The sequence below is a fragment of the Pleurodeles waltl genome, chromosome 11 (genome assembly GCF_031143425.1).
Source record: "Pleurodeles waltl isolate 20211129_DDA chromosome 11, aPleWal1.hap1.20221129, whole genome shotgun sequence".
Taxonomy (NCBI): domain Eukaryota; kingdom Metazoa; phylum Chordata; class Amphibia; order Caudata; family Salamandridae; genus Pleurodeles; species Pleurodeles waltl.
In genome coordinates this window covers 729,203,942-729,217,000 of record NC_090450.1, presented here as the reverse complement: position 1 = coordinate 729,217,000, position 13,059 = coordinate 729,203,942, and the positions used below count along the sequence as shown (strand labels likewise).

The following is a 13,059-nucleotide window of genomic DNA, read 5'->3' as shown; positions in this document are numbered from 1 at the left end:
GGCGAGCAAGAGCTACAGAGGAGTTCCTGAAGTCGCCTACAAGCTGTCTCTCGACAGTTGTAGGATTGCTAGTGGGTCAGTGGTCAGGATGGCCACCAACTAGCACGGTCAAAAGCAAGCGAAGCAGTTTGATGTTTTGCAGAGCTGTGGACGATCAGCATGGTCCTGGGGCCTCGACCCTTGGAGAGGAGTCTGGGCTGACCCTCAGAAGACAGGAGAGCCAGCAGAAGTGGTCAGAGCCCCCCCCCCCCCCCCCACAAGCAACTCTCTGGCAGCAGGCACAGTAAGTCACAGTGAGGCCCAGTCGGCACACCTGAAAAGTCCCACGTCGCCTGAGCAACAGAGAGGAGACTGTCCTTGTAGAGTTAGCTTGCTGGGGGCTGGCGCTACGTGGAGCCTGAAGATCCCCTGGAGCAGGAGTCACCAAGCATTGGTTGGTGCAACAGTTGAGGTGCACAGGCATTCTGTCCCAGTGGCAGAGGCAAGGGCTTACTATCTCCCATGTTGGACAGAAGGCGTGGAGGTCCAAGAGGATCACTCAGAACCACTACCAGTGTTGGAGAATCTTTGCAGATCCGGAGGACAGAAGATTCCACCAGTCGGACGTCATTGTCTTAGGTGCCTGTGGAATCAGGAGAGTGACTCTTTCACCCCAAGGGAGAGTCCTCCTTGCTTCGTTGGTGCAGCTGAAGTCATGCTGACCACAGAGGATGCACAGCTGTGGAAATGTTGCAGATTGCTGACAGGAGCTATGGAAACAATGTTTCAAGGAGAAGTCTTCTCAGGCATTGCAGTCTTGTTCAGTTCCTGTGTTGCTCAGCAGCAGTTCCGGAGGCCGGGGGCAGAAGATGTCTTTGCAGAGAGGTCCTGTGGAGTCTTCATTGACTAATTAAACATTTTCTAGCTATCGCGTCAAGAATTTTAGATTCTATTAAGGACACGGAGGCGAGGATTATGCTTCTCTTCACTTTACTGACAAACACAGCAGCCAATGAAAGTGTAACAAATTCAAAAACTACAAATCCCATGAACCCCATTCCACCAATCATGGGTCTATACTGTCCATAAATAGCCTGAACGCTATAGTCCTTCCTCTTTCTTTGCGAAACCAATTCAAACGTGCATTAGAACTTGCGGAACTTGACGACAAACTCCATCCAGGTCTTCTGAAACGATCACATAGACGTTGGAGGATATGATTGCACCTGCGGTAATCCACTGGAAAGCTCCAAGAAGTCTTGTTAGATGTTCCTGAGTGAAACAAAAGATCAAACTAATATCGAGATATACTTTGGGAGGGTGTTACATACACATTTTATGCTATAACCATTCAATATTCATACCACCCATGCAATAAATTGTGTATAACGGGTGGGATAATCCTCGCCTCAGTGTCCTTAATAGAATCTAAAATTCTTGACGCGATAGCTAGAAATTTTTTAATTCTATGTCCGGACCGGAGGCGTCGGATTATGCTAGTTTAAAGTCTATTTACTACTTCTGACACTACATTGACTATGGGTTTGTGATAAAAAAAAACTTGAAAGTGGAATCATTTGACCAGTGACACAGCCATAATATCCTCTAATCTGGCTCCAGTAGCAAAAGCTTTTGAGGCCATGGCTCCTCTAACTGAGTGAGCTCCAAAAACACTTACATCAATACCAGTTTCGGCCAGTAACCACTTAACCCAACGAGCCAAAGTTGCTGCAGAGACTGGACGAAAGGGCTTTTGTAACGAAATCAAAACTTGCGCAAAAACATTTTGTCTGAATTCTCTTGTGGCATCTACGTAAACTTTCAGACATTGAACAACACACAGCTTCTTGTTGTGCGGGAAAGAGGGGTATGAAATACATTTTGATGAGGTTTTTGTACGTCTAGAAATGGTAAGATACTCCTTCTGGAGTAAATACTCTACCTGATAAATCCAGAGCCTTAACATCCGACAGTGTTCTGCAGGAAAGCAAACATAATAACATCGTCAATTTTGCAGATAGTTGTTTGGGAGATAAGCCTTCATTGTCCGGCCAATTTCTAAGGAATCGTAAGACAATGTTCATGTAGGAAGTTGGCTCTGTATGCACTATTTCAAAGTAAGGAATAGTATGCACAGAGTCCAAGGGTTCCCCTTAGAGGTAAGATAGTGGCAAAAAGAGATAATACTAATGCTCTATTTTGTGGTAGTGTGGTCGAGCAGTAGGCTTATCAAAGGAGTAGTGTTAAGCATTTGTTGTACATACACACAGGCAATAAATGAGGAACACACACTCAGAGACAAATCCAGCCAATAGGTTTCGTTATAGAAAAATATATTTTCTTAGTTTATTTTAAGAACCACAGGTTCAAATTCTACATGTAATATCTAATTTGAAAGGTATTGCAGGTAAGTACTTTAGGAACTTTGAATAATCACAGTAGCATATATACTTTTCACATAAAACACAAATAGCTGTTTTAAAAGTGGACACAGTGCAATTTTCACAGTTCCTGGGGGAGGTAAGTTATTGTTCGTTTTAGCAGGTAAGTAAATCACTTACAAGTCTCAGGTTTGGGTCCAAGGTAGCCCACCGTTGGGGATTCAGAGCAACCCCAAAGTTACCACACCAGCAGCTCAGGGCCGGTCAGGTGCAGAGGTCAAAGAGGTGCCCAAAACACATAGGCTTCAATGGAGAGAAGGGGGTGCCCCGGTTCCGGTCTGCCAGCAGGTAAGTACCCGCGTCTTCGGAGGGCAGACCAGGGGGGTTTTGTAGGGCACCGGGGGGGGGGGACACAAGTCAGCACAAAAAGTACACTCAGCAGCGCGGGGGCGGCCGGGTGTAGTGTGCAAACACGTGTCGGGTTTTCAATGGTTTTCAATGAGAGATCAAGGGATCTCTTCAGCGGTGCAGGCAGGCAAGGGGGGGGCTCCACGGGGTAGCCACCACCTGGGCAAGGGAGAGGGCCTCCTGGGGGTCACTCCTGCACAGAAGTTCCGTTCCTTCAGGTGCTGGGGGCTGCGGGTGCAGGGTCTTTTCCAGCCGTCGGGACTTTAGGTTCAGGCAGTCGCGGTCAGGGGGAGCCTCGGGATTCCCTCCGCAGGCATCGCTGTGGGGGCTCAGGGGGGACAACTTTGGTTACTCACGGTCTCTGAGTCGCCGGAGGGTCCTCCCTGAGGTGTTGGTTCTCCACCAGTCGAGTCGGGGTCGCCGGGTGCAGTGTTGCAAGTCTCACGCTTCTTGCGGGGATTTGCAGGGGTCTTGAAATCTGCTCCTCTGTAACAAAGTTGCAGTTCTTTTGGAACACTGCCGCTGTCCTCGGGAGTTTCTAGTCTTTCTTGAAGCAGGGCAGTCCTCTGAGGATTCAGAGGTCGCTGGTCCTTGGGAAAGCGTCGCTGGAGCAGGTTTCTTTGGAAGGCAGGAGACAGGCCGGTAGGTCTGGGGCCAAAGCAGTTGGTGTCTTCTTTTCTTCCTCTGCAGGGGTCTTTCAGCTCAGCAGTCCTCTTCTTCTTGTAAGTTGCAGGAATCTAAATTCTTAGGTTCAGGGGAGCCCTTAAATACTAAATTTAAGGGCGTGTTTAGGTCTGGGGGGTTAGTAGCCAATGGCTACTAGCCCTGAGGGTGGGTACACCCTCTTTGTGCCTCCTCCCAAGGGGAGGGGGTCACATCCCTAATCCTATTGGGGAATCCTCCATCTGCAAGATGGAGGATTTCTAAAAGTTAGTCACTTCAGCTCAGGACACCTTAGGGGCTGTCCTGACTGGCCAGTGACTCCTCCTTGTTATTCTCATTATCTCCTCCGGTCTTGCCGCCAAAAGTGGGGCCGTGGCCGGAGGGGGCGGGCAACTCCACTAGCTGGAGTGCCCTGCGGTGCTGGAACAAAGGGAGTAAGCCTTTGAGGCTCACCGCCAGGTGTTACAGCTCCTGCCTGGGGGAGGTGATAGCATCTCCACCCAGTGCAGGCTTTGTTACAGGCCACAGAGTGACAAAGGCACTCTCCCCATGGGGCCAGCAACATGTCTCGGTTGTGGCAGGCTGCTGGAACCAGTCAGCCTACACAGATAGTCGGTTAAGGTTGCAGGGGGCACCTCTAAGGTGCCCTCTGGGGTGTATTTCACAATAAAATGTACACTGGTATCAGTGTGCATTTATTGTGCTGAGAAGTTTGATACCAAACTTCCCAGTTTTCAGTGTAGCCATTATGGTGCTGTGGAGTCCGTGTTTGACAGACTCCCAGACCATATACTCTTATGGCTACCCTGCACTTAGAATGTCCAAGGTTTGGCTTAGACACTGTAGGGGCCCAGTACTCATGTACTGGTGCCCTCACCTATGGTATAGTGCCCCCTGCCTTAGGGCTGTAAGGCCTACTAGAGGGGTGACTTATCTATACTGCATAGGCAGTGTGAGGTTGGCATGGCACCCTGAGGGGAGTGCCATGTCGACTTACTCGTTTTGTTCTCACCAGCACACACAAGCTGGCAAGCAGTGTGTCTGTGCTGAGTGAGGGGTCCCCAGGGTGGCATAAGATATGCTGCAGCCCTTAGAGACCTTCCCTGGCATCAGGGCCCTTGGTACCAGTGGTACCAGTTACAAGGGACTTACCTGGATGCCAGGGTGTGCCAATTGTGGAATCAAAAGTACAGGTTAGGGAAAGAACACTGGTGCTGGGGCCTGGTTAGCAGGCCTCAGCACACTTTCAATTGTAAACATAGCATCAGCAAAGGCAAAAAGTCAGGGGGCAACCATGCCAAGGAGGCATTTCCTTACAGTTCACGTCTCATAAGGAAGTATATTTCGGTTGCAGAGGTTTTACCATATGAATACCTCTAAGTAATTTGCAAATTAAAGGGTGTTCTCCAACCGGTTTCCCCTGGATATGAGGATGGCCGGCCGAAAGAGCTGGGCGACAATTGTTAATTGTTCTATATGCCAAGCCCTGGGAAGCCAATTCAGAAAGGAAATTGGCTATGACATGAATTTCTGATCCCAGGGGATCCAAACTCCTTGTATTGCACCAACGTACCCACTTCCTCCAGGCATGTTCGTATCTTTTCTGAGTGGAAGGGGCCCAAGAATGGGACAAGAAGAACATTACTGATACCGAAACTCCCGGCACTTGCCATCGTCGCCTGAAAGTCTCCAGGCCATCAGGGTTAACAATCCCTGCAGAATTAGAGGATGAGAATTGCTCAACGGATCCGAGAGAAGATCCACTGACCATGGAATCTTCACCGGAAGGTCGCACGACAAGTTCATTGCAGAAGGGAACCAGGGCTGAGCACTCCACAAAGGAGTTATTAGAATGATTTCTGAATGTTGGCGATGAACTTGTGCCAGGACGCAAGGAATCATCACAAAAGGAGGGAAGGCATAAAGGAGATTCTTCGGCCACAATTGTAGGAAGGCATCCTTCCCCTTCGCCTGAGGGTCCGGTCTCCAACTGAAAAGCAAGGGACCTGACTGTTCAATCGGGAGGCAAATAAATCTATCAGACATGTCCCCCAACGAAGTTGAAGTGCTTGAAAAATGCCTGGATTGAGCTTCCAGTCGCTGCCATCCCGGAGAAATGTACAGTATTTCCATGTATGATGGTAGGCTTGTTGGCTTTTGAATTTGGCTGTTTACTTTGATGGGAGGATATGGGTATATACATGGGCTTGTGGGCAAATATGATGTTTGGATGGCTGACGTCAGATTAAATGCGCGTGGGCGTCTAATGGCAGGCCCTTGGGTGTATTGCAGAGTTATAGAGGTGTGAGTAACGGAAATAACAGTAATGGTAATAACAGTGATGGTAATGATGGTTACGTTCTTGGTGTTGGTAGTCATAGGAATAGTGGTTATCATGTTAATAGTGGTGGGAATATAGGTAACAATAGTGATGGTAGAGGTGTGGTTAATGGTGCTGACCGCCTCTGCGTTTATATTAAACCTTTGTCCCCAATCCAGAATTTATTTTTATATTAAAAATAAGTCTCATGATGTTTATAAAATGTTTGCCCACTAGGAGTGGAGTTGCAGGGTTCTACTCGCACATCCTGTGCAAGGGCTAGGCTTGGTTCTACTGCTCCTAGGTAGCTCCAGCATGAGGGGTAGGCTTAAATTAAGAGCTGGTGTTCTACCACTTGTTCCCAATTGGGAGCAGAACGCCGTACTTATCCCTCCCCTCGTATGTGAACCCCCCTCCTCCATGAACAAGGATAGATTGGTTGTTGAGCCTCTTGCACTTTTTGGTAAGTCTCCACTTACCAGCCCTTGGGCAAGGGACCTGGGGAGGCAGTTGCCTCTACTCACCCTTAAGATGGCTGAGGGAGTATTGCATGTGAAGTTTGCAGCTTGCTTTTGAGTTAGGAGAGATAGCCTTTTTCATTTCCCGTCAAATATCTGACCTCCCTGCCCTCAACCTTAAAACCTACCCCGTCCTGACTTAAAAGTACCCCGTATCCCCCCCCCGACCCCCCAACCCACCCCAAGTAAATGTTGAATAAATATTGCAAAGGTGCACAAATAATTTTCCTAACCCTTCGTGAAAGCCAGTTTAAGAAAAAATTGACATATTTCTAAATATTCCTTTTCAGTTGGAATGACATAGGATTGAGGTAGCACATTTTATCGTGTCACTGCAAGGACATGCTTGTCCCAATATTAGTTGTCTCCACATTCATGCTATGCATGCAAGCCTGTGGGCTGTAATACACTACTCCAAGATGGTTTAGCTAATGCAAACAGAAGGCTTCTCCACATTTCAAAATATTTTTTTTTCTTGTATCCTAGCTACAGCTTTGGTTACTACTATTCAAGGCTGTCATTGAAGGCCTGAATCCTTACTTCTAAAGACCTTTTTGGATAGCATAAAACCATGTGGTGGCCCACATCTGACATCTGTCTTTGTTATTTTTCTTTACCATATTGCTGTGGCATTACTAAAAGGCTATGTATTTCACGTAGCAGATAGTTTTCTCTGACCTGCCTGCACTGCTTGAGGTATTTAAATGTTCCCAAGCTTCGCCCCCCATGTTTTAGTGCATTCGATGATTCCTCTTCTTTAATTTCCAAAGCCTTCTCATTTACAGTTGGAGCACTGTTCTCTGGGATAAGTTTTATCATATTTCTATGTTTGTTTGCTGTTTCACTGTGGAACAGCATCACCTTATCTGTGTGTGATATTTCTTTGTGCATTGTTCATTCCAGAAGCATCCTCAGTTGGTACTGAAAATGAGCCCAAGGAAACAAGAAAGAGGAAGCGTTCGTACAAGACAATTGAGCAGAACCCAAGCAGCCTCAACACCTCTGAGGCTGAACGGAAGTGTGAGGTGAGTAATTATAGGTATTACTGTATAGTTTTTTTCCCCTCAACTTGGTAGTATCCCATGAGTCCTTCTTAGGAGGGATCACCTCGATCATTGGTGCTGATGTCATGTTCCTACAGCCAAGCTTGAAGATCATTTTGAATGTAAGCCATCTGTAGTTAGCCTGCGATCTGCTTAACAGGTAGGTTTAGCTGAGAGGATTGATTGCTTGCATGTAGCTGTAGAAGAATCAGCTGATTGTGAGAAGGGCAGTTTAGGTATTGGTGGAAGTAGTTTTGTGGTGGTGAATGGCTGCGTAGGCAAACTATTTGAAGGTTCGCATCTCAAGTTAAAGATTGTTTGGGTGGCTTGTGTTGGAAGAGACAATTAGAGTAGTTGCCTGTTCTGGCAGGATTTTCTTTTGATAACTGGGGTGCATTTGGTGGGGTTACCAGAACCCTCTGAAAGAAGAGAGAAAATATGTTTTTAGCTATTGAGATGCTAAGTACACAGACTATTTTTTTTTTTTTTTTTTTTTAAGTCTAATTTATTTATAATCTCCCAACTACTTCGTATCAAGTTGAGTGCTGTTCATAACAAAGCTCATCATTTAAATTTGTTATACATAGGTAAAATGATTTAAATTCAATATACAATGTAGACAGCATCACACACCTCAAGTCAGTGGCTCATTGTAACTGTCTGGCAGGATGTAACACCAAAGCATCACCCGAAGTCTTTAATTGCATATGACCTGTATATGACAGATTGAGAGAATGTAGCCCTCGACTGGGGATAGTCATGATTCATTTAACACTACCCCCACCCACCCAATCTCCACACCCGCATCTTCACTTTTAACAATGGTACTCAGGGTATCATTTGCAGGCCTCAAATCTACTTGTCCAGTCTCAAGGTCGAGTTACTTTTTAGCACTTATTCATCCGTTTTGGCAAGTGAATGTAAGCTGGAAGGAATAGGTGTTAATTCGGAGAGTAAATGAGCAATAAAGGTGTCTTTAAATCTTTTTTATCTTGACACATTTGCTATCTGTTCAGGGACAGAGGTCAAACGCCAGTTTGTCTTTTTACTAATTGTTTCCTACCTGTAAAATTGCGTTTACTTTTCTTTCTCCTATTACATTAAGGTTTTTACCAAGTGAGCTGTCTGACAATCATTGTGAAACAAAAGGCTGTAAGATGTCAGTTTTTTTTTCTAATACACAGCCTTTAAACAGCGTGTATACAACTTGTACAAGTATTTAAAAATATATCAAGAATTACGAAAAAACATTTTTTGTAACTAAGAAGTTAGATGCAAACCAAGATTTTTAATAAACCAGAGCAAAACAAACACTTTTCTTGGTGATTTGCAAATGACAAATATTTTCAGAAACTAGATTTCTAAATACTTTACACTATATAGTTTTATCAGTAAAACCAGATGCCAGTGGGAAATGTTGTGACCATTTCAATGGGAACTGTTGATTGCAAATGTGTTACAACTTCATGCTTCAGGTATGTATTTATAAAATGTGACCTATTTTAAACATGATTTGATAAAAATTACTGCCCCTGCCCTGATGACAATGTAGTTAATGAACAAAGAGGCAAGTCGGGGGTCAAGTGTATCCTATATGTGGCTGGATCTGTATTCTATATGGAGCGAATGTTTAGTCTGTTAAATAAAACAAAAGTGTTTTTTGACAGCAGACATGATGAACTCCATGTATTTGATGGTTTTCCTTATATGATAAAGAAGAAAATGGCGGCTCAATGAATTAAAATATTTGCCCAAGATCACATAATTTGAAACCAGTTTATGGATCCAAGAGCATTATAATTAGGTTGAGTAGCATATGTACATCATTAGACCTGAGGTCTAGTGACATTTTTATGAATTTTTAAGGTCTGTTTTGGAGTCTGCCTTCCCTTCTTTCCCCATGTCCATTGTCTGAAAGCATTCGTCTTCAGATTTTCAGATTGGAAAACATTTACCTTTAGCTAGCAAGATGGGTTAGTTCCACATGCACAAGTTAAAGAAAATGGCTTAAGAATAATTTGGGGCAGACCAAGTTAGAGTAAACACAAGGCTGACATCCTAACTCTTCCCTCTCCTTCCTTTACATAGAAGTGCTCCATAGATAGATGTAAAGAGCATCTTCTCTTCAAATGGATTGGGTAAATCATTGTTTCTGCACTCCCAGCGGTCTGCATTCTCAGCCCCCTCCTCCAGAACGGGTTGTAGCATCTGCACAATCGTTTATAACTCCTTGTACAATGGACTTGATACTGCTCTGCATTTGAGAGAGATGGGTATCAAGCTACTCTTAATTCTTGGGAGAATTATACATTGCCCTCACTGGTAGTCTGTAACCACTGATGCTTAGTCTTAACCTACCACATTGTTGTATTCAGCAGATGAACACAAGGCAAGGATTGCAATCTCACCGTGGGTGAAAACTGGATGACAATTAATGTCCATGAATGTGTTTGAGTTATCAGCTTTGCTGAGGCAGTGCTCTTTCACAGAGATATCTGCCTTCAGTTGGGAAGATGTTTGGCTGATTGACTTTTTGCCATGGTTTGGAACCGTTTGGGACTAAGCAACTCAGGAAAGAAGTTATTGTTTTAATAAGTAGATGTCAGGGTTTGACAGTTGTCTCCATGACCAACTGCCCATGGACGGAAACTACTGTGGTGATTGGCTTATGTGCATTGGACAGTGCAAGAGATTTTCTTGAGCAGAGGAGAAGTTGTTCAGAGATATGGTGCTGTGGAATTATTGTGAAGGCAACCGTAATTAGAATGAGGGAAACTCCAGGGCCCTATCCTGTTTTTTGTTTTGTTTTCTTGTTAAAGGTGCAATGTTTACCTAATGTATGATAAACACTGGTATGAGACGAACCCTTTTTTCAGATTGACCCAATGTTCCAGAGGACTGCAGCATCTTTCGATGAATGCAGCACTGTGGGTGTGTTCCTCTCTACCTTGCACTGCCACGATTATCACAGTGAGCTGCTCTTTGACTCCGATGTTAGACCGAACGCTACATCTGAGCCTGAGGAAGTACCCAACTCTGGCACTGTGGATGGAGCCAACTTGAAATGTAGGTACAAAAACGTTACTCCCTGTTGTGTCCTTGAAGTATCTTTCAGTAACCTTTTCTTCGCAGTCATAAAGACTTTACCCCCCCCCCCCCCTTTTTTTTTTTACTTGGCTTTCACTTTACTGTTTTCCTATACCCCTCCCTTCATCACTTAACATTCCACTACCCTTTTCCTTGCTTGTGGTATATTCAGGCTCCCAATGTATTTTGCACCTCTGTATTTGTTCAACTTTCATGCCTTTTCAGTATCTGTCCATTTTGTTCATGCCACCTTCAGTATTTCCTTCAGCTGTATTCTCCATAGGGTTTACCATACTCATTCATCTCTCAATTTCCCAAGACACTTTCATCTTTACTTTTGAACTGTATGGCTTGGTAATCTGCCATCCTTCCTTGCGCTTTGTTCCAACTGTTCTTCCCACCCCAGCTGATTCATTCCTGGATGTGGTCTTTACTTTCTCAGTTTTGCATCTTCAGTGTTCCCTCATTCTAACTCATGTTGGTCCCTCTGTATTTTGTTTTTCATGGCTTTGTCTCTCAGCGTTTCTGATGCAGTGTGTTGAGCTACGCCCAATCTGCCCATCCTTGGCTGATTTTCGCTTCACTAATTGGGACAGTGAAGCTCACAATGATGTAAGTACAGTGGGTTACATTCTTTGAGTCGTTTGATCATTTTTGCAGTAATAAGTGTGACTGTATCTGTCTGCCCTTCCTGCTAGTGCATCTCTGCATTTATTATCCTACAACAGTTGCTTATTAAATCTATGACCAAGTAGATATTTGTTTGTTTTGTTCTTTTGTGCAAATTTGTGGCTGTATATTGGCCTTGCAAGTCACACAGAAAAAAAAAGTACCAGGAAGGTGAGTGAATGTCTGTCTGTGTGGCCTACATTCTTATGTGTAACTTTACAGATGTCACTACATTTGTTAACCACAGTCGGAGTCCTCCAGGGTCTTTCTGCTCATTGCTGGTGTTGATTCTTTGAGTGCACTCTACCCCCTCTTTCTGGGCAACCTTTTGTTTTCTCCCCCGATTGCATGTTGGACAACATGACCATCTAATAGTGTATTGCTACCCCCGCATTTTTTCTTGATAGGTGCGCTTGTTAAAAAATATATACATTTTAGGATAACATTTATAGTCTTTCTTATTTCTGAACAAATAACTATGCACTACAACAGATGACGAAAAATATGCATTTAGCCAGGACGATCCAGGGAGACAAGAGGTCGTCCATGATTTGAACCTGGTCCTTACTGTTATCTTAGTGTGCTTTTAAAATAAACTATCATGTTTCTTCCTGAGCATGATCGGATAGCGCAGTCTTTCAAATTTTTAGAGGCAAGACAATTAAAACTGTTTTATAGTGGTTTGTGTGAAGACGCTATTTCCTGCTTTGTTTAAAAAAAAAAAAATGTTTTGTGGTTTCTTTTTTTTTAATAAAGAAAAACGGGAAACATTGCATAATTAGTCATGTTTTCTGGTTACTTTATTTCACAAATGTTAGGTTTTCTAAATTAAGTTCTTCCTGAATCTGGCACATACACACAATCTACCTCATGAGTGAAGTAGTACCCATGGTCCAGAGCTAGGATTATGTACAAATACATTTTCCTTGTTTGGGCATCATGTCGGCCAGCGTCTGTGAGAAAGTAGCCTCTTTCTAGCCTTGTTACCCCCACTTTTGGCCTGTTTGTGAGTGTATGTCAGGGTGTTTTCACTGTCTCACTGGGATCCTGCCAGCCAGGGCCCAGTGCTCATAGTGAAAACCCTATGTTTTCAGTATGTTTGTTATGTGTCACTGGGACCCTGCTAGTCAGGACCCCAGTGCTCATAAGTTTGTGGCCTATATGTATGTGTTCCCTGTGTGGTGCCTAACTGTCTCACTGAGGCTCTGCTAACCAGAACCTCAGTGGTTATGCTCTCATTTATTTCAAATTGTCACTGACAGGCTAGTGACCAATTTTACCAATTTACATTGGCTTACTGGAACACCCTTATAATTCCCTAGTATATGGTACTGAGGTACCCAGGGTATTGGGGTTCCAGGAGATCCCTATGGGCTGCAGCATTTCTTTTGCCACCCATAGGGAGCTCTGACAATTCTTACACAGGCCTGCCACTGCAGCCTGAGTGAAATAACGTCCACGTTATTTCACAGCCATTTTACACTGCACTTAAGTAACTTATAAGTCACCTATATGTCTAACCTTTACCTGGTAAAGGTTAGGTGCAAAGTTACTTAGTGTGAGGGCACCCTGGCACTAGCCAAGGTGCCCCCACATTGTTCAGAGCCAATTCCCTGAACTTTGTGAGTGCGGGGACACCATTACACGCGTGCACTACATATAGGTCACTACCTATATGTAGCTTCACAATGGTAACTCCGAATATGGCCATGTAACATGTCTATGATCATGGAATTGCCCCCTCTATGCCATCCTGGCATAGTTGGCACAATCCCATGATCCCAGTGGTCTGTAGCACAGACCCTGGTACTGCCAAACTGCCCTTCCTGGGGTTTCACTGCAGCTGCTGCTGCTGCCAACCCCTCAGACAGGCATCTGCCCTCCTGGGGTCCAGCCAGGCCTGGCCCAGGATGGCAGAACAAAGAACTTCCTCTGAGAGAGGGTGTGACACCCTCTCCCTTTGGAAAATGGTGTGAAGGCAGGGGAGGAGT

The 13,059-nt window shown here is 44.6% G+C and overlaps 1 protein-coding gene across 2 annotated transcripts in view; it reads left to right on the top strand.

Moving 5' to 3' along the window:
* NCAPH (non-SMC condensin I complex subunit H) overlaps positions 1-13,059 on the top strand; it is a 209,811-nt gene that overhangs the window by 65,036 nt on the left and 131,716 nt on the right. For both annotated transcript variants that reach the window (XM_069214413.1, XM_069214414.1), the window contains exons 6-8: positions 7,173-7,294; positions 10,189-10,378; positions 10,920-11,011. In XM_069214413.1, coding sequence (XP_069070514.1) covers positions 7,173-7,294; positions 10,189-10,378; positions 10,920-11,011 — 404 coding nt within the window. The remainder of the gene's footprint in view (positions 1-7,172; positions 7,295-10,188; positions 10,379-10,919; positions 11,012-13,059) is intronic.